Genomic DNA, 25,034 nt, shown 5'->3' on the forward strand with positions numbered 1-25,034 from the left:
TTGCAGAACACAAGCTTCTAGAGGCACATAAGTCTGAAGTAATTAATTTAGGCAAAGAGGTGCAGAGCCAGTGGTGGTTTTGTAGGCAAACATCAATGCCTTGAATTTTATGCGAGCAGATATTGGTAGCCAGTGCAAACTGATAAACAGAGGTGTGATGTGCATTATTTTTGGCTCATTAAAATTAATCTTGCTGCTGAGTTCTGGATTAATTGTAAAGGTTTGATAGAACTGGCTGGAAGACCTGCCAAGAGAGGATTGCAATAGTCCAGCCTGGACAGAATTACTCATTGTAAGTAAACATTACCAGTTTAGTACTATTGACTGAACTAGCAGCTTAAATTTATGAATAAAATGTTGATTTATATTTTTATCAAACCATGCCTCTGAAATGTTGATAAAAATGTAGTTTAAAAGACCCTTCTCTGTTATATAGATGTTTTGAGATATATATATATATATATATAGCCTGTCTGTGTGTGTGTGTGTGTGTGTGACCTTGGAGCACAGAAGCAGTCATATGTAGCACGGGTATATTTGCAGCAATAGCCAACAATACATTGTATGGGTCAAAATTATAGCTTTTTTTTTTTTGCACCCTCAGATTCCAGATTTTCAAATAATTGTATCTCAGCCTCTCAGCCAAATATTGTCCTATTTTAACAAACCATACATCAATGGAAAGCTTATTTATTATTAAAAATGGACTCTTATGACTGGTTTTGTGGTCCAGGGTCACAAATATATAATATATAGTAAATATTAATTTAAATGCTAATTAAAAAAATGTATATTGCTTGAACGAAATATATATATAATAAATATAAACACACACACACACATATATGTATATATATACACACACATACATACACACACACACACACACACACTTCTCGATATTTTAATATATATATATATGTGTGTGTGTGTGTGTGTATGTATAATGATATTTATATTGTAAATTTTAATTTAAATATAAATCATAGAGGGTAAATATTTGATTTAATTAAATATATAATATAAATATTATATAGATATAAATCAAAAATGTTATATATACACACATACAGTATATATAAAATTTGTATAATTTATCAATTTATTTTATTAATTTAAAAACATAAAATTGGCCAATATATAATCACTAATTAATATACTTTAATTTTAATTTATTTATAGTTTTTTCTGCATGTATAGCCTAGTTTATATTCATGTTCCATGGTTTGATTGGGTAATTTGCATGAACTGAGAAATGTTCATGTTACACCAAATAAATGATTAAACCAGCGTATTTGCGAAGAGTTTATAGTATGTGCTTAGTACAGACTTTCTATTATTTTAATATTATAAAAAAAAAAAAAATATGCCTACTGTGGATGTTTTTGTAAGTAAGACATTCTATAATTTCCCCCTAAATATATACTTCTGCAAAGTCATACTTGTGTGCACATGAATGCTCAGTTATTGTGTTTGTAAAGCCTCCTCTTCCTCCCTTGTCCTCCTCCAGACCCCTGTCAGAGAGCGTAATTACCCAGAGGAGAGAGAGAGGGAGAGCAGGACCTTGGGCATCTGCAGGACTCCCATTACTGTGACTCTGTGTGTGTGTGTGTGTGTGTGTGACCGTTAGAAACCGTTGGAGGGTGTAATATTGACTGGGAGGAGTCAGAAGCAGTGATTTGTAGATCCTTTGATGGATGATTCCTATATGTGAATGAGGGAGGACGCGTGTGGGAGATTGTACGAGTCTGTCTTTTTTTTTCCAGAGCTCTACCCTGGAGGAAAGAAAGAAGAAAGAGAGAGAGAGAGAAGGGGAACCACTGTAGAAAGACAAGCACTGCACAAAGCCCAGACAAAAAAACAGCCTGGAGTGGAGAAAATAACAAGTGCTGTTATTCCTGAGGGACCTGCGGTCTGTTAGCTTTACTTTTACTCTTTGTTTTTCACATTTTGAGTGTTTTAAGAAGCGATACCTGTCCTGTAGTTTATGTTTGGGCGTTTGCAGCTGCAGTAGAGGTTTTGGTTTGGAGATGCCGGTCAGGACTGGCTGTCTGAACGCTGAACTGATGCTTCCCAGCTGTGGTTTGTGGATTTGGGGTTTGTTGAGCGCCCTTCTCCTGGCGGGTCAGTCTGGAGCGTGTCCTCCTCACTGCTCCTGCACAGGCACCACTGTGGACTGCCATGGACTTGCCTTCAAAAACGTGCCACGAAATATACCAAAGAACACAGAACGACTGTGAGTATCATCTGCTGATTGCACATGTGTCACTATACGTCACTAATGTATGTGCATTATTATGCATTTGTGAATGGCATAGGCTGACACTCACTTTTTGGCTGTAACATGATATATTTTATGAGCTTGACACTTACAACTTGAATCTAATGATATTTTGGATCTAATTTACTCCAGAAGTTATATCTGGCAACTTAAGGAATGTCCTGAGTTAAAAAGTTAAAGTCTGTGGAATGATTTCAATTTGCTGCTTAGTTTATTAGAACATTTTTATTTTTATTTATTTTTTTAGTAATTGACTTGTAAAGGAAGAATGATGGGCAGCAATACAGGTTATTTGATAATTGATATTGGTTTTATTTAAATTTATGTTAACTAAACTAAAAATGAATGTTCATTTTTCATAGACAGATTTAGTATTGGCCATTCATGACATATAACCAATTGTTAGATACTGCTCTGTATATTTTCTGTAAACACAATAAAGCTGAAATAAAGTAAATATTACATGAAAAACATGGCAGCTAACTGAAAATAAGTTGAAGTATACTAAAACTGAAATAAAAATAAATTAAAGCTAAATAGAAATACATAGAGAACTACTAAAATGGCAAAAATATTAAAAAAATAAATACATTTTAAATACAAAAATGTATTCATTTTAAAAATAAAAAATTAAATATATTGAATAGTACAAGAAATAATATTAACACTAGCAGTAGCATGAAAATAATTATCGGCTTATCGGTTAAATGTTGCTGTTTAAAAATATAGCTACAGTATTTAACTAAGTATTGTGTTAGTATGATAAAATCACTTACTAACCTTGTTTGTGCAAAATTAAGCCCAATCTTTAAAATCCTGACAAACACAGTAACATTTGTGTGATGTGCTGAACGAGTTGTTACATTGAGAAAAAACAATTTACAGGAACTTTTTCAGTTACACTTGAAGGATAGATAGATAGATAGATAGATAGATAGATATAGATTTGTGTGCACAGTCAGTAGTGTTTTATTCAGAGAAAGGACAGCACAACTGTTGTGTTCTGGTCTTGTTTATAGTGTCGGCCTTTAAATTATGCACTGGCTCTGTATATGAGCATGTTTGTGTATCTCAGAGGTTGGAGTATCTCATGTCAGAGCTCTCAGAGCATGTCTATCAAATCCTCTGTGAGGCTCAAGAGATGTCAAATGTAACTGATACTACAGGACATAATGTCCATTGATTCAGAAGATGTAATTCCGGTTATCGTCATCCTCGAGCGCTTTTTCAGATCATACTGAGATGTATCATATGTTTGTTTACTTGGATTGGTGTGTGATTTAGTAGTGCCTCATATTTCAAATCGTGCACTTAAAGGAATTGTTCTCAGAAATGTAGAATCTGTCATGTCGTGCCAAACGTGTATGGCTTTCTTTCTTCTACACAAATTTTTGAAGAATCTCTCAGATGTTTATGTAGATACAATGAAAGTCAATGGGGTCCAAATATTGTACAGCTCAAAAAAGTATTGGAAGAGTAATCCATGGTTAAATCCAAGTCTTCTGAAGTGATACAATAGCTTTGTATGACGAATAGAACAAACTTAAGTAGTTAATTTGCAAATCAGATCAAATCATTCATCAACTCACATATTCAGAGCCCCAAATTAAATATGGTGACACGTGAGTAACATTGGACCGCATTGGCATTTGGGTCATGCGGATAAGTCACGTGACATGCAGGATTACTTTTACGCTTCCTTTATGTCTTTTTTGAAGTTTTTGGTCTCAACTCATAAAGCAACCATACAGGTTTTGAACACCAATCAGGGTAAGTAAATAATGACAGAACTTTCATTTTTTTGGTAAAATATTCACTTAAAATATAATAAAAGTAGTCCATATGACTTGTGGCATATGACTCACAAAGTTGAATTGAAGAACTGACTCAGTCCCATTCATGAACAAATCATTCAATTTTGTGAATCAGAAACCGACTCGTTAAAAAGATTTAAATCAGAAGAATGAACCGTTCATTACATCAGACATCGCTAATTCTAAGCTTAAAGTTGCGGTCAGCGGTATTTTGCGGCAAACGAGGTCCAACATCTATTGCCAATGGTGTAGCAATGTATTAAGCCGAACTCACACAGAAGTCAGTTTCGAACCAGGCAACTTTCTGTTGGTCATCGGGGCAAAACCATGTGACCAGCTTGAACCCGTTGCGAATTCTGTGTAGGGATATCTTACGCCCTTAAACAAAATTCCCAATCACGTGGAATCTAATTAAAATGACTGGATTTCACCCTCGACTGTAAATGTGACCAGACTTTAAGGTTAGGTCTCTTTCCTCAACAGGAATGATGTTTCAGTACCAACAAACAATTCAGGAAAGAGCCGCAATAAACAATGAAAAGGCATTTAGATGAGGTTCAGTGTGTTCAACCCTGTTGAACAATTAGCAGTGAAAGCAATATTGATAATATCAAGCAGCTCTATAGTGAGGAGGACATTCCCTAGTGGATGCGCAGCAAAGAGAGTCATTTATCAAGGAGACTGCACTAGCCAAATAATATCCCCCATCGTCCCCTGAGCTTTGCCCCTGCAGTGGTAAAGAATGGAGCTGCGGAGGCACCGTTATTTGAGTTGGCTGGGGGGAGGCGGGGGGTCGTGAAGGAGGGCAAAAGGCTGCTGAGGGTTGCAGTGCTCAAACGGCTCAACATGATATCACTGGCCAATAATAGAGTTGAGAACGGACAGGATATCTGTGTACAGGCTGTTTTTGTCTTTTGAATGAAATGAATTGAAACTAAATGTAAACTGATTGATTAGATCATCATATTAAATATCTGGTGTAGGGTATCTTGTGTCTCAAATGTTCTGTAAAAGTGTTCAGTGTAAGCCTAGCTGGTCGATTAGAGATCGAATCAGAAGTGATTGGTAGGGGTCGTACACTGAAGGTGCGTAGGTGCATGTGCCAGAATGAGTAACAGGGTTGAAAATGTAGCGTAAATTAATTTGTCACTTAGTAGAGCTTATTTAGTTTGGGACCAGATGTTGGTTTCTACAAAAACGAAGTCCAATAAATTATATATATATATGTTCAGTGTAAAATAACAGGTCGAATCTTAAGTATAGGATGGATGATTGTTTGGGAATGAACTCTGAAGTTGTCTAGGTGCTTATGTAGGGGTGCTGATAGAGCTTATCAACCTCCTAGACAGGCTATTGACTCTGGATCCACTTGAAATCATGTTCCAGGGGTAAGGCTGAAAATTGCTTGGTCCCCTGTCTGACCAGGGCCCTTAGGATTGTCCTAGCCTTTCCCCTTGTGTTAATGTATATGCCAGAATGGGTAACAGGGTTGAACATGTAGCCTAAATTAATAATTTACTGTAGTAGATCTTAGCTGATTTGGGAAGAGATATTGGTCTCTACAAATATAAAGTCATTAAATTAAATATATGTTCAGTGTAAACTCAGCTCTTCATGAGAGATTGAAAGTGTGTAGGTATATGCCAAAATGAGTAACTGGGTTGAAAATGTAACCTAAATTAATTTGTCACTTAGTAGAGCTTATCTAGTTTGGGACCAGATGTTGGTTTCTGCAAAAGTAATGTCTAATTAATTAAATAAAATGTTTTAGTATAAACATAAGCCACTTTTCCACCGAAATTACCTGGAACAATTTGTCCCAGGAACATTTTTTCTCCAGACCTGTTGTCCCTTTCATTCTCGGTAGTTCGGACTTCACAAGTTCGACTTGGGAGTGTGAAGTGAACTCCTGAGGATGGGACGATGCAAGTCGGGTAATTCTGCAAATGGAACAGCAGTGTACTTGATAACGTCAGTCAGCTCACCTTGGCTACTGCAATTTTCCTCACTGTATTTACAATAAAACAGAATATGATATGAAGCACCACTGCCTCTTTTCATTTTCATTTAAACATTAATAGCCGCAGAAATGTAGTTCAGGGAACGTACATACACTACAATGAAACAAAAGATTATATCAAGCAGTATTGCCTCTTTTCATTTTCATTTAAACATATTAATAGCCGCAGAAATGTAGTTCAGGGAATGTACATACATTACAATGAAATGAAATATTATATCAAACAGTGTGTTCAGCGCCCAAGTCCCACCCGTGAAAGTTCCTGACCTTTGAAAAAGTACTACCTCGCGAGCAGGGACGTTCTGAGGGGCAAATTTTTACCTGGAACTTTATTTAGATCCTGGTTCCTGCAGTGAAAACACAGTGAGTACCGCCCCAAAGTCCCAATGACTATAGAATAACCAAGACGTGTCACTTGCACAATGCAACACTCAATATGGCCGCTCAATCGCAGGAAGCCCCGCCTTCTGAATGAAAGAGCCAATCGTTAATCGTTAAATGTCACTGCAGCTGCCCTTAGAAGTCCCGGTTGCTATAGAAACAGTCAGCATTTTAAAACGTGCACTTAGGACTGCGTATGCGCACTGGCTAATCTAGCCTGAAAAATAAGCTTTTTATAATGCTATTTGAGCAAACGAAACAACATTAATGATACAGTTGTTGTCAGATTTCTTTGGTGATTTCAAATATGAAATTTAATCGTAAGCTTAGTGAACAGCTTTGGAGAATTTGATGTTTCCCAATTCAAGGAGATTGATTCAAAGCTGCACTTGCATGCCGGAGAGGTGTTTCAAAGATGGCAGCTGAGTGACATGAATCGTCTTAAAGAGATTTTGAAAGTCCCTAGTTCCTGGGGAAAGTTCCTGCGGTGGAAACAGGCATAAAGATGTTCATAAGAGGTTAAATCTGAATATGGGACTGCTGATTGTTGGGGCCAAACTCTGAAGGTATGCCAGAGTGAGTAACAGGGTTGCAAGTTACAGGGTTGAAAATGTAGGCAAAATTAATTTGTCATTTAGTAGATCTTCACTAGTTTGAGGCTAGATGTTGGTTTCTACAAAAATAAAGTACAATAAATAAAATTTATGTTGAGTATAAACTTAGCTGTTCATAAGAGGCCAAATCTGAAGTATGGCTTAGGTAACTCTGTGTGTCTCTAGGGTTTCTGGGGCCGCTGGACAGATTATTAACTATTGGCTCCCCTCAAAATCATTTTCTGGGGGAATGCTAATATTACTGCTCCACCCATCTGACCAGAGTCATCCCAACATTTCCACCATTTCAGCTCCCCTGTGTTTATGTATATGCCAGAACGGGTAATAGAGCTCCAAGTAACAGGGTTGAAAATGTAGCCTAAATTAATCTATTACTTGTTGATCTTGGATTCTTGTTTGTTTATTTGTGGGGTTTTTTATTGGTCAGCTACTTGGCTAACGGGGTTGAACTTGATGCAGTTAATACTACAATTTGTGTAAAAACTGAGAAAATACAATGACTTTATGTACTTGCCTTCCTGCGATGCTGTGTAATACTGTAAAGCTGCTTTGACACAATCTGCATTGTAAAAAGTGCTATATAAATAATGGTGACTTGACTTGACTTAACTATAAAGGTTCCAACTGATGTCATTTCCTGAATATCATTATTTTAAGAAATGTTCCATTTTTATTTTTTCATTTTGAAAAAATTTCCCCTACATTCTCCCCCAAGACTCTCTTTGACTAGATTTTCCACCATGATGAATTTCCGATCTTCTCCATATTTGGAACAAATGACCTTCAGACCATGAAAATTACTTAAAAGGTTCTTAATATTTCAAATTGTTTTTCTGTAGCACCAACAAATGTGACTTTCAAGACCCAATGTTAATTAGCCCTGGTAAACAAAAGTCGTAAATAATTAAATCTGTTCAACCTTGTTTCCCTGAGAAAAAAAAGTCTAAAATAAACCACCCCGAAGGTTACTTCTGCCAAGAATATGTTTAAAAACATGTTAATTACATGTTAATTGCTTTTTGTCAAATTAATTATTATTTTCCTAATATATTTTCTAAAGATTACTTAGGCCACATAACGAACCACTGTAAATGCATGAATTATATATATATATATATATATACTCTTTATTGCCACACAACTGCGCTGATTGAAATGAAGGTCTTCTGGTTATATATATATCTGTGACAAGCCATTAGCTTCTTTTTCAAGCTCTCAAGGAAACTGTGGGGATGTATAGTAGATGAAGAGATCAAGCTGCTTTTGTGTCCAATTTTCCACGTTAATGGTGCCAGTGTTGGCCGCAGATGCTGGACTAATTAAAGGATTAAAGGAGTCACCTCATTCACTGCCCTGATTGGTCACACCTGGGCTCTTTTCCACAATAGTGCCATTACAGCCCATGTCCCAGGTGACACCAGTCTACATGTGTGCGCAAATGTATATTTCCACTACAAAAGGGGCAGCCTGTCAGTGTTCACCTCTTAACAATGAACGTAACCCTCCCTTGCATGCGCAAATTATGGTCTTTATGGATTTTATTTCCATTTCTAAGGTTTTATTTATTATTTATGTGTGCTGCTGTCCAAAAAGTGTCTACATTAATCTCATGGCTGTCAGGGACAAACTATTGAGATATTAATTAGATCTCCAAGCTGACTTTTCTTTCATCAGTGCTGTTGTATCACAATTTCATTTTAAAATGCGCAAGTTGCATTATCAAAAATCTACACTTATTTAAGCCTCACCTTGTCCACCTCTTTTCATACCCATTAATGTATTTTTTTCCCTCTTACCATATCGTATTTCTTCTCTGTCCAACCCACATTAAATATTAATGAGTTTAAAAATATGAATAATATAATATAATATAATATAATATAATATAATATAATATAATATAATATAATATAATATAATATAATATAATATAATATAATATAATATAATATAATATAATATAATATAATATAATATAAGAATGGGTAACAGGGTTGAAAATATATAAAATAAGCTAGTTTGGTGTACAATGTTGGCTTGTAGTTTAGCATAAATTCTTGAGAATATAGAAAATATTTGTTAGGTACTTTTCTTAAATAACATTACAATATCAAAAAGTTTGGTAACAGAGTTGACAAGTGCAGTCAACACTGTAATTTGTGTACAAATTTAGAAAGTGGAACAAAATTGTAAGCACATTGTAAAGACACTTCAACAGCTTTAATTGCAGTTGAATTATTAACCCATTAACCCATTTATTTTTATTTTTTAATTGTAATCATTTCAATTAATATTTAATTATTAACTACCAATTACTCTTTCTTCTTGCTTTTAAAGGGACTTGAACTCAAACAACGTTACACATATTGGCAAGGATGACTTCGCTGGCCTGAAGCACCTCCGAATTTTGTAAGCTTTATTCATTTATTTCTTCACATCAATCTCATTTTTGTTGTATTTTGTAATCTATAGAGATTTAGACATTTAAATACACATTTATATATGCGACAACAATAGCCAGGAAGCAGACAAGAGCACATTTTAGCATGTAAACAACAATTAACAAGCAAACAGTTTTATTGCATTTTAATTACAGTTTGTATGCTGTTAGAGGTTGGAATGTGTGGTTGTTCTAAACATTCGCTATTACTCACTTTGTGTTGAATGCTGGTTTCTTTTTAACTTTCACTGTGCATTACTCTATCAATCTATACAGGCACCTCATGGATAACCAGATTGTCACTATTGACAGAGGAGCCTTCAATGATCTGAAGGAGTTGGACAGACTGTGAGTTTAGAGAGATATTAATTATTTCTATAACACAGTAATTTGTTTCAAAGGCTTTAACCCTATAAAACCTGACATATGAAATCTCATTTAGAAAAATTTACTTTTTTGAAATGGTTTAACAGTTTATTGAACCTTTAGACAAAATCTAAAATCAGAAGTCTCTCTATCTGTCTCCATATATCAGAATGGGTAACAGGGTTGAAAATATCTTACTACAATTTGTGTAACTAATTAGAAACTGGCACAAAATTATTTCCTTGAAAGCTATGGTTAGAAAGTATATCATATTTGATGGATTAGGCTTTTATGGCTCATATATTGTATGATATGACAATATGGAGCTCATACTCGAGGAGGAAAAATACTGCTTTATGCAGATGCTGATATTTATATGGACAAAAAGTAAGATGAAATTCTGATAGCTTTAATGTAATTCAATGAGGTTTTGGCATAACTGTATAGAAATGCATATAAATATCAGTCTAAGATGACTTAAACAGTTGCATATCAAAAATGATACAGTAGGATTTATAGGGTTAATATAATATTTAAAGCATTTAACCCTCAGGTTCTGTTGAAATTTACTACATTCTTAATATTTGGGCTCCCAGAGTCCCCAAAGCTGGATGTGTAAAATTAATCATAGTCATTTTGAAATTAACCTTCACTTTCCCTTTTACTTATATTTTTAATATGTTCCTATCACCTAATAAAAAACCCAGTTTTCACAAAAGAATCATGGAAGATTTAGCACTCTGTCTGGAATCTAATATAGTAACAGTTTTTCTTTGGGATCAATGTGACTTTTCAAATTAATTGCATTGCAAATCGCAAATTTAATTTTTTTCATGTTTTATATCATTTTCCTAAATTGAGTTTCCTGAGTCGTATGTCTATATGTGCTCCCCTCAGGCATCTCAGCCGAATGGGCATCAGGGTTGAAAATATCTAAATTAAGCCAGTTTGAGTCCAATTGTTGGCTTGTGGTTTAGCACAAATTAAGCCAATGTTAGAATTTTAATAACTTTACAGTAGCAATCATTTTGGTAACAGGGTTGACAAATGCAGGCAACATTACAATTTGTGTAACTAGCAAGAGACTGGCACAAAAAGAAAAATTATTTAAAAGCTATAGCATGTAGGGACAATTACTAAGTAATCTTCAAACTGGGTTTAATTGTGAGCCATATGTCTTTGTGCTTCCCTCAGGCGTCTCAACCGAAACCGTCTCCAGCAACTCCCAGAGCTCCTGTTCCTGAAAAATCCCGCTCTCTCCAGACTGTAAGTGACTGCTTTCTTATCAGAAACATCAGGAAATACTTGTTGAGATGAAACCACCCATTCTCAGGCAAAAACATGACATTAACATTAGCATCTGGCTAATTTGACTAGCTTCTACCAATGAATTTGTGCTAAAACACCTTGCGTAGTGACTTCCTAAATAATCACATCTTAATAAGTGCTTAGGTTAGTTAGCTGTGGTTAGATGAAGAGTTTTTAGCACTAAGAATATATATTGTTGGTAAAGTCTGGCCTGTCAGGGGTAGTCTGGGAAAAAACTGTCATTAGGTATTTTTGTGTGCTATTCCTTTATTATGCAATGCTTATTCATGTATCCCATTGTCAGTTTCACTAACATGCTCACAAACGCAATTGGAATCAACCTTTCTGAAAAAAAAAAAAAAAAAAAAAAACACTTTCTAAAAAAACACTAATTATGGAATTAAAATTACATTCATGCGAACTGAATATAATGTTTTCAGAAACTTAATTGCATGCTAATTACAGTTTATATTCATCTTTAGAGGAATTTTTATGAATATATTGTCTTTGAAATATGACAATAAACATTAGCGTCTGGCTAATTTGCCTAGCTTCTACCAATGAATTTGTGTCAAAACACCTTTTACGTGCTTGTGTAGTGTCTTCCTCGATATTCCTGGATATAAGAGCTTGGGTTAGTTAGCTGCGGTTAGTCAAAGAGTTTTTATAGTTGAATGCAGATACAGTTGGTAAAGTCTGCACTGCCGGGGGCAGTGGGTCAAAAAGGAAACTATGTAGGAATGTGTGGGAGTACGGAAAGAGGCATAATGGGTGCGAACAAATAGTTAAGGACAGCTGTGTTTGCTTGTTATTTGGTTGTTTGTTCATGCCGTTTCACACGTTGTCTCATTAGTGAGTTGCCATATGGATGTGGTGCGTTCAGTCAATCTGCCTGCAAACACCCCCAACCACCCACATATGCCTTTAGGGAAAGATGTCTGCTATTATAAATGAAATTCATAAGGTCTTTTTCCTTCAGAGACACTCGTTTTGGTAACCTCAGGAATATTGGTTTATGATAATGTGGGTCATGTGGGTAATCTGGGTTCCTTTCTTGCTCTTTGTTTGAATTTTGTTGCGAACAATTAAATAAAGCAATATCTAGTTCATTAAAACAAGTAATAGTCTCCTAATACTTGAAGATTCATTAGGCTAGCTTTGCTAATTGGCACCATGGTGGCGTTCTCCATGCACAATTAATTAATACATTTAATTAAGAGAGGAAATAAGAGGGGTGATTGCTAATTATGATTGGTATGTAGATTTTCCTCAACTCTGTCACTGTGGGTAGCAGAAATGTTCATTTGCGGTAACCGGTTGAGAACTTAGCTAAGAATGTGTATGTTACGAACCAAAGACAGAAAAGACTAATTATTCTTCAACGTTCATGCTATTCCTGTCTCTCCTCTCCAGGAACGCTCAGAAATTGACTTCATTTGACAGGATACTGTAGCGTGAATAGCTTCGTTCCAAACCCTAGGCAGCTGCCTATAAAGACAGCATTTTACAGACTATAAGTGCACTACTAATGCGAAGGCTGTTCTGAATTGTAGGAATCAATGTGTTCTAAGAAATCTCATTTAGGACAAAATCATAAATATAACCATTCTTTGTAAGTAAGAAAATCCCATAAATGTATTGCCACAAGCTCAGTCCAACAAAAATACAAGATAGCGGATGATAATGCGGGAAAATGTCCATTATAAGTATAGTTATAGTTCGTTCAGTACATTTATGTATTGATAAAAAGGTAGTAGACTGTTTTATGCAATATTTTTGTGTGCTGTGTTTATTATGTTGTGTTCATTAGTGTATCAAATTGTTAGCTTAGCAAACATGGTAATACCGAACTCAACTTGTGAAAAAGTTTACTTTAAAAATATATATTTAAGTGTGAAATGAATGTAATGTTTTCAGACACTTTGCATTTAACTGCAATTAAATGAAAATGTATTGTAGTTTAAAATTATGTGCAATAATTTTAGAGTGCTTTTTTGACCCACTTATATTGGATTTAGGTAGATTTTTTATGTACAGAAATATCATTATTATCTCATGCTTTTATTATCTTATTATCTAATATTACATTCAAAGCTTTTCTTGCAAGCATTTAATCTATACTAAAATATACTTTAATGTAAATTCTATTGAAATATTTGTAAATACACATAATGATGAAGTTGCTATTTAGTAAATGAAAAATACATTAACTTTAAATGAAATATTGTAACATTATAATCAAGTACTTTACATGTGCTTTAGTACGTTCGTCAACACATCAAAATAAGTGCACTTTAAAACGACAAATTATTAAAACATGATGATTTAAAATTTACTTTAAAATAAAACATTTAATTTGGCATTTTTACAAAGGACATTTTTCCTTAAATGTGTTTAGTAACAGTCATGAAAATGCCTCTCTACTTAAGTGGCCTGTTATTTCATTAATAATATATTATTATATATTATATTTATTATATATTATATTATATTTATTATTATTATTATTATATATTTGGAAATTGAGTGAATTGAGTCTAAGTTATTTTTTACATACATCCTTGAAGATCAGACAAGTTTGAGTTTTGTTGATTTTTTTTTTTTGTTGCCGATGTATTATTGTTAACTTAGCAACATACTAATGACCAACTCCATGTGAGCAGATGTCCTAACTTAACCCTTAAATGCATGTAATGTGTTTCTAAAGGTTAGTTGAAGTGTTTTGTAGTGCTAGCAGTGAATGTTATGCTAGCTGGTTGTTATGCTAGAGGAGTTTTGCACTTTTCAACTTGCAAAGATCTTTTACTTGTTGCTTTAAAAATGTTTCTGGTCTTAAATGAGTCATTGTACTGAATGATTCTTCTACATGGTTACAAAATGGCCATTTTACAGCACAAAGCCAATTTTCATGTACTTTCAACAAACTTTTCTTTGAAAGCTTTTCTTGAAAAATTATGCAGTAATGGCACAATGAACCACTTCTTACAGTTCACTGGCTGGTCACACAACATGTGCTTGAGTTAGACGTTTGTCTAGTTGTAGCGCAAGTGGTGGACATGAGGAATTATTTATGACAGTCTATAGAATTATTGAAAATTAATGCACGCCTGAGGTGTAGAGTTCATGTTTCTGTAAGTAACTTGAAGACACTTAGGCAAGCATGCTAATCAGCTAACGATATGCTAAGCTGTTGCTCTGAGTGTTTATCTTACAAACCATAAGCTAATTAAAAAATCGCAAATAAGACATTTAAAGATCTGTAGCTTTGGTTATATACAATATGTGTAACAATTTTAAAGGCACAGTGATAGACACACATTCTCTTCACGCCAGAGTCATTTTCTCTCTATTTACTGTTTCTTCACTGTCTTTGAGCTTCTGCTGAATGAGTTTTGCCTTTGCTAACATTTAATATCCCTCAGCAAACAGTACGTCAAACACAAAAAGACGAATGTAAGAAAGACGACGGCTAACAAAAGGAAACCAGTGTGGCTAGTCGCAGTCTCTCAGATCCCACAACTTGTTGCTCGTTTTTTCCCACTCAGGCCTCTATTGTCCTCTTCTTCTTGCCCTCTTTCAAGGGTTTTCAAATAAAAGATCTGGAGTGTAATATTTGCAGAGGTTGAGCAGTCTTACTATCCGTACTGTTTGCCTTCACCTCTGGATGTCAGCCAGGTTGGGACCGCAGCGAATGCAAACTGAACATCCTTGGCAAACAGCTTAGATTAAAGGGGGTTACCAGGAAACCCTGCGCTCACACTGAGAGCACTGGAGGCTTTTCTTCCCAGAGTTTAGGAGGTTGTTTCTGGTTTCCCTTAGTTCCTCTTAAAGATGAATCTGATTGCAAAGTCAGAATATGTTTAAGCCACTTTGATGTGATTAAGAATTGGCTGTGTTGCACGTAAATAATGGAAACCTGCATTGCATTATCATGATACTTCTTGCGTTTGAGTTCTGTATACATTCAGGGTTCAGTACAAGTTAAACACAAAAAACAACACTGGTGAAGTAATGTTGATTACCACAAAAATAAATTAGACTCATTCAGTGTTTGCTATAAAAAAAAGCAAATATCAAGGTTGTTTGGAGGAACTTGGAAGGAACAATGGAAGTGAATGAGGCCGATTTTTGGACGACCAAATTGATACATAGTACAAATGGAGAGCAACTTCACTCCTGAATCCAATGAGAAATTGATATCATATTGATATCTCTGACTTTGATGCATTAATACGTGAGTTTACTGGGGTCTTTTTCTCAGATAATTACTTGAGTGGACCTGTAACCAGTGACCGGCATTCACAAGTAATATAGCTGTTAAGTAGAAAATAACATGTGGGAATGACAGGCAATGAAATCTGGTTGCTCTCTTGAGCAGAAATTATTGCTTACATTTACATGAGTGTAAAATTAATCTAAATAACTGTAGAACACATATACAATATAAACTGAGTATATATGTGGGTCAAATATGATCAATTTGGTGCATTTTTACTTCATAAAACTGTATCATTTTATAATAAATAATACATGTTATAAATGTAAAACAATGTTTTTTGTGAGAATTTTCTTAATTGAAATATGGTATCACGATGCTTAACTAATTTAAAATTTATTACATATATTAGATGAAAAATGAAGGGGGAAAAATGGCCTGTGGAATGCATTAAATAACAGAGAAAATTTTATTTTGACCTACATATGCATTCCATAAATAATGATACAGACTAAGATCAAAAACTTGGAACGTGAAGTGAAAAAGACCTCTTTGCCCATATTTGCACTGAAAAACACAAGAAGCAATGGAACAGTCCATTTTAGCCCCATATATTCACATTTCAGAGTTAAACAGCTGGAGGTTTTCTGTTCATTTATAGACTTAGTAACAGAAAAATTGACTCCTTAGTATTTGTTTAAAAAATATTTAGCATTTTCTCACTCTTTTCTTACTCAATTTCACACTTGATTACAGTAGGGGTGTAACGATTCACTCGTTTTCTCGATGCATCGATTTCAATCCCTGACGGTGCATATGCATCGATCTTGAAACATGGATTTTTGAATCGTGAATCATTGATTTGGGCCAGTAATCAATTTAAAACGCTAAGAATCAAATGCATTTTTGAATGAACCTTGAAATAATACTTTTAAATCCTTTTTTCTTTTTTTTTTTCTTTTTTTTAAATCTTGGCTAACATACCCTAGTGAAAAATAAATATACTAAAATGTATTTGAAATCAATTTATTTCATGCTACATATACTACATACATTTACATATTTAAATGCTTAATAAAAATACCCTGCAATTGTACTTTTAGTGTACTATACTGGTATACGTAAACTAATTTTTTACTTAATGCACTTTAATTGTGAGGAAGTAGTGTTAAAGTGCAACTAAATATATAGTGAAGTATATTTGATTGTGCTAAAGTGGAACTATTGCAACTTAACTATCATAATATCTTGCATTAAAAGACCGATATTATTCAAAGATCATACAGTCCTCATTAATAGTGACATTAAAACACATTTTAAGCTTAATATTAAGAGATGTGCATTGTGCACAAGTACTATTCCAAATAAAGCTTAAATATCATTTTTATATCAGTATAAGTCTCACGCGATATGTCAGTAAATGTATTAATAGGTTTGAACTATACATAGTTTAAAATAAAGGTATTTAAAATATACTTTTTCACTAGGTTAACCTTCTATATACTCCATATGTCATGCCGTAGCATTATTAAACTAACATCTAACAATGGATAAAAATATTGTTGTTGTTTTTTACCCGCACTCTCTGATTCCATAAAGGCTGCTGTGTAATTTACCCTCTGACCAAGCATATAAAGCATTTTAATAATCCTGTGATTGCACTTAAAGAATGCAGAATCGAATTATTAATCGAATTTGCTCTGAATTTGCAAAAATCGTTCTTGAATTTAATTGAAACCCTATATGAATCGTGAATCGCATCGATTTGCTGTTTACCCAAAGATTCACAGCCCTAGATTACAGATTTCTTATTATGTGTCTGATTCATTGTACTGGCTCAGTGGTCTGACTTCTACTGGAAATAGTGCCTTATAGCAAATGCCACTAATGATACAGCTGATGCTCAGCGTCTGCTGGTAGCTTTTAGCTTTTTACTGCATTTTACTCCTTAAACAAAGAAAATGAGCTTTAATTTGCTGAACTCTTTGTTCATCCTGAAGGAACATAAAAGGCCTCTATCAAACAGCGACTGTAGCTTGAACCAATTGCGGGGAACTTAACAACAGTTTGCAATTGCTGCAAAAATCACATGCATTAGGAAAAGGTCACCGATGGCTTTCACATGGAGAGAAAACAGATGAAATGACATTTAGGAATCCAGATGTTCTTTTATTAAATGTCAATTTCCTGCAGAACAGCACCGAGCATGACTAGATATGAAATATAGATACATTTCAAAACTATGGCATTGGGATTGTGTCACGCTCATTTTATCACCAAATTGGAAATATTATTCATGCGGAGACATTCTTTTTAATGGTTAAAAGTCATAATAGAACAGCTTTGACATCTCAAGAATGTCTCAAATTGTGTTCAGATTTGCCAAGATTGACTAGATATAAGCTACCAAAGGAATAGTTAATCGAAATGAATCAAAATAATAAATACATAAGTAAGTAAATACCCTCACCCTCTGGCCAACAAAGATGTTGCAGATGAGTTTGTTTCTTCATCAGATTTGGAGAAATGTAGCATTGCATCACTTGTTCACCAATGAATGTGAATGGGTGCCGTCAGAATGAGAGTCCAAACAGCTGATAAACACATCACAATAATCCACACCACTCCAGTCCATCAATTAATGTCTTGAGAAGAGAAAAACTGAATTTTTGTAAGAAACAAATCCATCATTAAGATGTTTTTAACTTAAAACAATTTCTTTCAGCTAAAACACGAGTCCTCTATCCATAACATTGCTTCCTCCGGTGAAAACGGAATCTGGTATGAATTAGGTGTGAAATATGCCCAGATTAAGCATCGTTTACAAGTGAAAACAGTCCAAAATTGTTCCAAACAAGTGCATTGAATTTTGATGTGATGGACTAGGAGATGTTTGTTTGTTTTTTTCACTGGAGCAAGTGTTATTATGGATTATGGACTCATATTTTGGCCAGAAGTGACGGTTTGAAATCAAAAACATCCTAATGATGGATCTGATTCCACAAGCAAGCAGACTTTTCAATTCAAGGCATTGTTTGATGGACTGGAGTGTTGTGGATTATTGTGATGTTTTTATCAGCTGTTTGGACTCTCATTCTGACGGCACCCATTCACTGCAGAGGATCCACTGGTGAGCAAGTGATGCAATGCTAAATTTCTCCAAATCTGATGAAGAAACAAGCTCATCTGCATCTTGAAGGTGAGTCAATTTTCAGGTCTCTCAAACTGCAAAATAGCAATAAAAGTTGCATCTTATCTTGGTGATTTAATTTTTTTTTTCTTGGTTGTTGATGTTTTCTAATCTAAACTTGCTTTTCAGTTCTATTTTGCATAATTAATTATTGATTTAATTTAAGTAGACCTTTCACAAACTCTTTTAATTAGGGACTTAAGTGAAAATGCCATCCAGATGATCCCAAGAAGAGCATTTAGAGGAGCCACAGACATCAAGAACTTGTGAGTTAAAATTCACACAACTTTATTTATCTATAAATGTTTCTTTTAATTTCCCCAATTTAAATGTAACCTTTAAATGTCTTGTATGCCATTGTGCTTGTGTTGATCTCAGACAGCTGGATAAGAACCACATCAGCTGCATTGAGGACGGAGCGTTTCGTGCCATGAGAGTCCTTGAGGTCCTGTATGTACTGACTTTATGTGCTATGGAGAAAGAAAATTCTAGTTTGCGTGTATTTCAGAATATGCACAGTATATATGGATTATATATTCTTTATAACCTCTTTAATTCTCCTCCATAGCACACTAAACAACAACAATATCAGCACCATCCCCATTTCCAGCTTCAACCACATGCCCAAGTTACGTACCTTGTGAGTCCAGAGCCCATTTTCCACATTTCTCCTCACACAGGAGTATGAGAATTGACAATAATGATACTTCCAAAGTCCGTTTTCAGCAGTTTTCTGCTTTTGTCTTCATAGCCGGCTGCACTCTAACAGTCTGCGGTGTGACTGTCATTTGTCATGGCTGTCTCAGTGGCTCAGACAGAGAGCGACGCTGGGACTTTACACTCAGTGCAGTGCACCACCCAATCTACACGGCCTCAACCTGGCCGAACTGCAGAAGAAGGATTTCACATGCTCCGGTAAATCTGGCCTCTTGGAGTATTGGCTGTTTTTCATTTTGCGCCTTTTTAATTAAAAATTGAATAATACATAATAATATGGACAAACCCAGCGATTGGGTTGTTTTTGACCCAGTGGTTGGGTTAAACATTTAACCCAACTGTTGGTTGAAAACAACCCAATCGCTGGGTTCGTCCATATTTTACCCAGCACTGGGTTGTATTTAACCCAGCATTTTTTAGAGTGTACTTTTATTTAAAACAGTTACAGTTTTTATTGACAGTTTTTATTTTTACTTTTTGGTAAATAGTATGACGGTCACATTGTGTTTCTTTGTGTATTCATTTCTATTATATAAGTGTTTAAAAAAACGAAGCACATTTTTAAACATTTACTAAATTATGATTAAAAACAGATTAAGATATTCAGCATTTGAGTTACTCAACTTTTTTGATATATGTAGTATGACAGTCACATTTTGTTTCTTTAGCTTTTATGTTTAAGAGGTTAATTTTTATTAAAAACTTTTTTAAAACTAAAAAAAGCTTATGAAGGTCACGTTAACAGTGCCTTGAAAATGTTTTATCTTAATTTATCATTTATTTTTTTGCTATTTTCTGAATAACTTATGTATTTTCAGATGTCAGTGTAACTGTTTACCAAGGCTAGAGAATATTATAATTATGGTGTATTATTTCTAATTAAGCTGTAATTTTATTAGTGCTGTCAAATGATTAATTGCGATTAATTGCATCCAAAAAAAAGTTTTAGTTTATTTAATATATGTATGTTTTCTGTGTTTATTTATAAATGCACACATACAGTATATATTTTGAAAATGTTTACATGTTTATACATTTATATATGTATTTTCTTATATTTTATATTATATATAAATATATTTATAACATACTTTTCTTAAATATATGCATGCATGTGTTTGTATTTATATATACATAAAAATATACACAGTATCCACACATATATTATGTAAATAAAAACTCGCGATTAATCGCTTGACAGCGCTAAATTTTATATAAAAAATTCACCAAAGTTATTATGTAATTTGTGTGTTTTGGATAAATAAAATGTTCGCTGTGAAATTAGTCTCAGAAGAATTCAGCCATTCTATTCAATGATAAAAATGTCATTTCCACGATGATTTGAAATGTGAAGGAATTTTTTTTTTTTTTTTCATTTAGAAACACAATGTTAAAAAAAAAAAAACACTGTTCCAAAGTCCCCAAAATTGAAGAAACATCCAGACCGATATCAAGCAAACATTAAACAAATCAACTGCATGCTTAAGTCTAATATATATAATGTTTCCTTCTTTTCCTGAGGTGTTTTTGATTCCAGTCCTCAGCCCTGTGGTCTTGCGTCTGGTTCCTGTCCTCCGATGTGCACCTGTACGAACAATATCGTGGACTGCAGAGGAAAAGGTCTGACGGCGATTCCAGCTAACATGCCTGAAGGCATGACTGAGATGTGAGTATTTAAGATGTTTAATATTAGCTCAACTTTAACATCGTTTTTGAGAAACCCCTTGTGAAAAATAAGTGCACTTTACATTCTCCTTGACTCTTCACCTTCACATCTGGTGGGTTTTACCCTTTCTTGACCTGCATTGGTGTGATCGATCGTTTGCTGTCTTTGACACTGACTAGTTGCTAAAGGTCGCACCCTTCACAGCGTAGTATCCATGATAATAAGGGAACCAAGGAGACGCTAGTAGAGCTAACCATCCACCCTTGACATTTAGTTGACTGGTTCTCTGGTTTTCTGTCTTTCAGACGATTGGAGCAGAACGGTATAAAGTCTGTTCCTCCAGGCGCGTTCGCCTCCTACAAGAGACTGCGCAGAATGTGAGTGATTACATTAATATAAACTACAATATGAACTATGACACAAATTAGATTCATTAGTTCACATACATTTATGAGAATTACTATACATGCAGTTTTTGCGCAACATGGAATTGTTAATGAAGGAAAAATTGGAATAAATTCATTCAGGATCTGCTGCGTTTGTTAAGAAACAGAGGTTTGTTTTTCCTTACATTTATCGCCATTATATATTTCACACGTTTCATAATTCTTTCTTTTACTCCACAGTGATTTGAGTAATAACCAAATATCTGAAATCGCCCCTGATGCCTTTCAAGGCCTGCGCTCGCTCAACTCACTGTAAGTGTGCTTTTAAAATTCATTCAGTCTTACTGTGTCTGTTTTACGGAATTACATGCCAGAAAATAAAGGAATGGAAAAAATATCATAAAATATCTAGTGCTGTCAAACGATTAATCGCGATTAATCGCATCCAAAATAAACGTTTTTGTTTACATAATATATATGCGTGTACTGTGTATATTTATTATTTATATATAAATACACACACACATGCATGTATATATTTCAGAAAAATGTTATGTTTTTATATTAAATATATTTATATATAATATAAATTATATGAATATAAATATATACATATAAATACATGTAAATATTTTCAAAATATATATACTGTATGTATGTGTACAATATTATACTGTATGTATAAATTTTGGATGCGATTAATCCTAATTAATCGTTTGACAGCGCTAAAAATATCATAAAAATATTTCCAAAAAATCAAATATATAATTTTATGATAGCTATTATATTATATTATATTTATTATATTACATTGGATGCATTGATACATTGCATTGATCAAAAGCATTTTTTGATGTCAATGACCTTTATTCAAATAACTTTTTATTCAACTTTTTCTATTCAAAAATATATGGTGATTTCTTCAAAAAATATGAAGCAGCACAAATATATTGATAATAATTAAAAAAGATATTTCTTGAGCAGCAAACCGGCATATTAGAATGATTTCTGAAGGATCATGTGACACTGAAGACTGGAGTAATGATGCTGAAAATTCAGCTTTGATCACAGAAATAAATTATGTTTTACAAAATATTCAAATAGAACATAGTTATTTTAAATTGTAATAATATTTCACAATATTACAGTTTATACTGTATTTTAAATTATACAAATGCAGTCTTGGTGAGCAGAAGAGACTTCTTTCTAAAACAAACAAACAAAAATCTTACTTTACTTATAATGTAATGTATTATATTATGTTATAAGTAAGGTAAGATTTTACTTATAATATAATATAATATAGTCTAGTTTTAGCAATTCAGGTGTTTCACTATAGCATGCTAAAAAAAAAAAAAATCTCAGGCCTTGAAAAGATTTGAAATTTCATGTCAGAAAGCTGAAGCGCAGCTAGAAATGCACCTTGCAAGAAAATGACCTGAAAAACTCAAGCCAATCTGTGTGTTTTTGATAGAGCAAATCAGAAAACTGAGTTATATGAACTCATAAAAATGCTGCAGAGGGTCTCATAAAGCCCACAGACATCATACGATAAAAATCATTTTGAACTGAACAGAAATGTTGATGTAGACATTACTGCTAATGCTCCTTTATACAACACCGCCCTACAGAAAAAAGATTTCCAACAGCATTTAAATAGGAAATTATATTTTCAATGATTTTTTTTTTTTTTCAGGACCTGAGAGCCAGCAACAGCAACATGAAAAAAGAAATACATTTAAAAATCACAATAAACAATTACTTTGCACATGAATATAAAATGAAACGTACAATCACAAAGAATAATTGTTATTATTCTGCTTACTTTATTGTTTTGAGAATTACATATCCATTTATTCAAATCTGTAAACAAGACGCCTTCGTGTGGTGTGCATTTTACACCACGCACATATATATAATCATTTAATCTGCATTTGATTGCGTGTATATTTCCAACATGTTCATATGTGCGCGCTTATTAGCTGTGTTGAATTATGCATCGTGTAACATGAAGAGTTCTTTGTAAACATCTGTTCTGGGAGAATCTCAGCAGGGCTCTGATATGAAAGTGTGCGTTTTGTGTAAATATATGAGTGTGTGTCTAGCCTGCAGCGCTAGACGTCTCTAGCTTACATGTCTTATATGATTTTACTGCGTGAGGATGCGTGCGATTCAGCTCAGTGGGAACATTGCTTCATGACAGGTTGTCTTTTTTTGATAAAACGGGTGATAAAATCTCATAGACTTACATTTAGTCGGTCTGATTCATTACTGCTAACTGGCTCTTTTGAGCAGTTGAATAAATGATTCAGCAGTTCAGTCAGTCGCTATAAATATTTGATACAGTATCGATTCCTTCAAAAATCAGTCTTTAATACATTCATTTATTTATTTCAGAATGTACAGATATCTGGTTCATGAATGAATCACCTATTGAGTCTAATCTTTTCAGTGAATCAGTACCGCTGGTTCACTCGGCCTGAACGATTCTGGTTCTTGGTTCAGTGAATTGTTGAGTTGTTAATCAGACTCATTACAAATCTGACATGTAAAGAAAAAGATGTCCTCAGACTGGTTTTATAAACTGGCTAAGTTGATTCATTAAAAGATCCAATTCATTAGGATGATTCATTGATTAATCAAACGTTATTTATGATGAATAAAAGAAGACATATCTGGAATTCAATGAACAGGTTATTAACAATTTTATTTATTACTTTGTTTATTATATGAATGAATCATTCATTTCAGTCAGTCGAACCAGTTCACAAACTCAGTTTGAACCATTCATTCCCAAATGTTTTTTGGTTCAAAGAATCGGTGAGTTGTTTAACCGACTCATTACAAGTCGGACATGTGCAAAAGATCTGGTTCTGTGAGTCACTGTGTTGACTTGAGAACCACTTGGACAGATTCAGTATCATTTGCAAATGAAACGTTAAGACTGGTTTTGTGAACTGATTCGCTAAAAAATTAATTCATGAATAAGATGCTAATTACATTGAAAGAGGAATTCATGTGGAATTCAACAAAGACCTCATTAGTATTAATATTCATTCATTCGTTCGTTCGTTAATTTAGTAATGACTGATTCATGAATTAATTGTTCTATCGAGTCATATCTTTTCAGTTATATCAACCAGTTCACAAACTCAGTCTGAATGATTCATTCCCAAATCAATTTTTGGTTCAAGCAATCATTGAGCTATAAAACTGACTCATTGTGGGTCAGACATGTCCAAATGTTTTGGTTCTGATGAGTCGTCAACAAGACTTGTGAAAAGCTTGAACCAAATGCTTAAATAGCTCAAATTTATTTTGTGAACTGGTTCAAACGGTTTATTAAAAAGATTTGGTTAATTAGAATGATTCATTCATAGACTTTCATTTAGTCATTTAGATTTGTATATTTTTCTTTCGAAAAGTTAATTTCAATGACCAGTTCAATAAAAGTTCAGTCAGAATTGTTCTATTGAGTCATAACTTTTCAGCTAATCAGTTGGACCAGTTCACAAACTGATTCTAAATGATTCATTCCTAAATCGGTTTTTGGTTCAAGGAATCTGTGAGTTGTTAAACAGATTTTTTTTACAAGTCAGACATGTCCAAAATGGTTTGGTTCTATTAGTCGCTGA

General features: G+C 33.8%; 1 protein-coding gene across 1 annotated transcript in view; it reads left to right on the forward strand.

The window, feature by feature from the left end:
• The first annotated feature begins 161 nt into the window (after positions 1–161).
• Positions 162–25,034, forward strand: part of slit1b (slit homolog 1b (Drosophila)) — a 58,138-nt gene continuing 33,265 nt past the window's right edge. The window contains exons 1-13 of the mRNA XM_058759928.1: positions 162–292; positions 1,511–1,912; positions 2,006–2,236; positions 9,448–9,519; positions 9,827–9,898; positions 11,111–11,182; positions 18,825–18,896; positions 19,009–19,080; positions 19,199–19,270; positions 19,382–19,545; positions 20,869–21,013; positions 21,319–21,390; positions 21,640–21,711. Of these exons, the coding sequence (XP_058615911.1) occupies positions 2,031–2,236; positions 9,448–9,519; positions 9,827–9,898; positions 11,111–11,182; positions 18,825–18,896; positions 19,009–19,080; positions 19,199–19,270; positions 19,382–19,545; positions 20,869–21,013; positions 21,319–21,390; positions 21,640–21,711 (1,091 nt within the window). The 5' untranslated portion in view covers positions 162–292; positions 1,511–1,912; positions 2,006–2,030. The remainder of the gene's footprint in view (positions 293–1,510; positions 1,913–2,005; positions 2,237–9,447; positions 9,520–9,826; positions 9,899–11,110; positions 11,183–18,824; positions 18,897–19,008; positions 19,081–19,198; positions 19,271–19,381; positions 19,546–20,868; positions 21,014–21,318; positions 21,391–21,639; positions 21,712–25,034) is intronic.

Source organism: Onychostoma macrolepis, chromosome 22 (assembly GCF_012432095.1).
Source record: "Onychostoma macrolepis isolate SWU-2019 chromosome 22, ASM1243209v1, whole genome shotgun sequence".
NCBI classification, from domain to species: domain Eukaryota; kingdom Metazoa; phylum Chordata; class Actinopteri; order Cypriniformes; family Cyprinidae; genus Onychostoma; species Onychostoma macrolepis.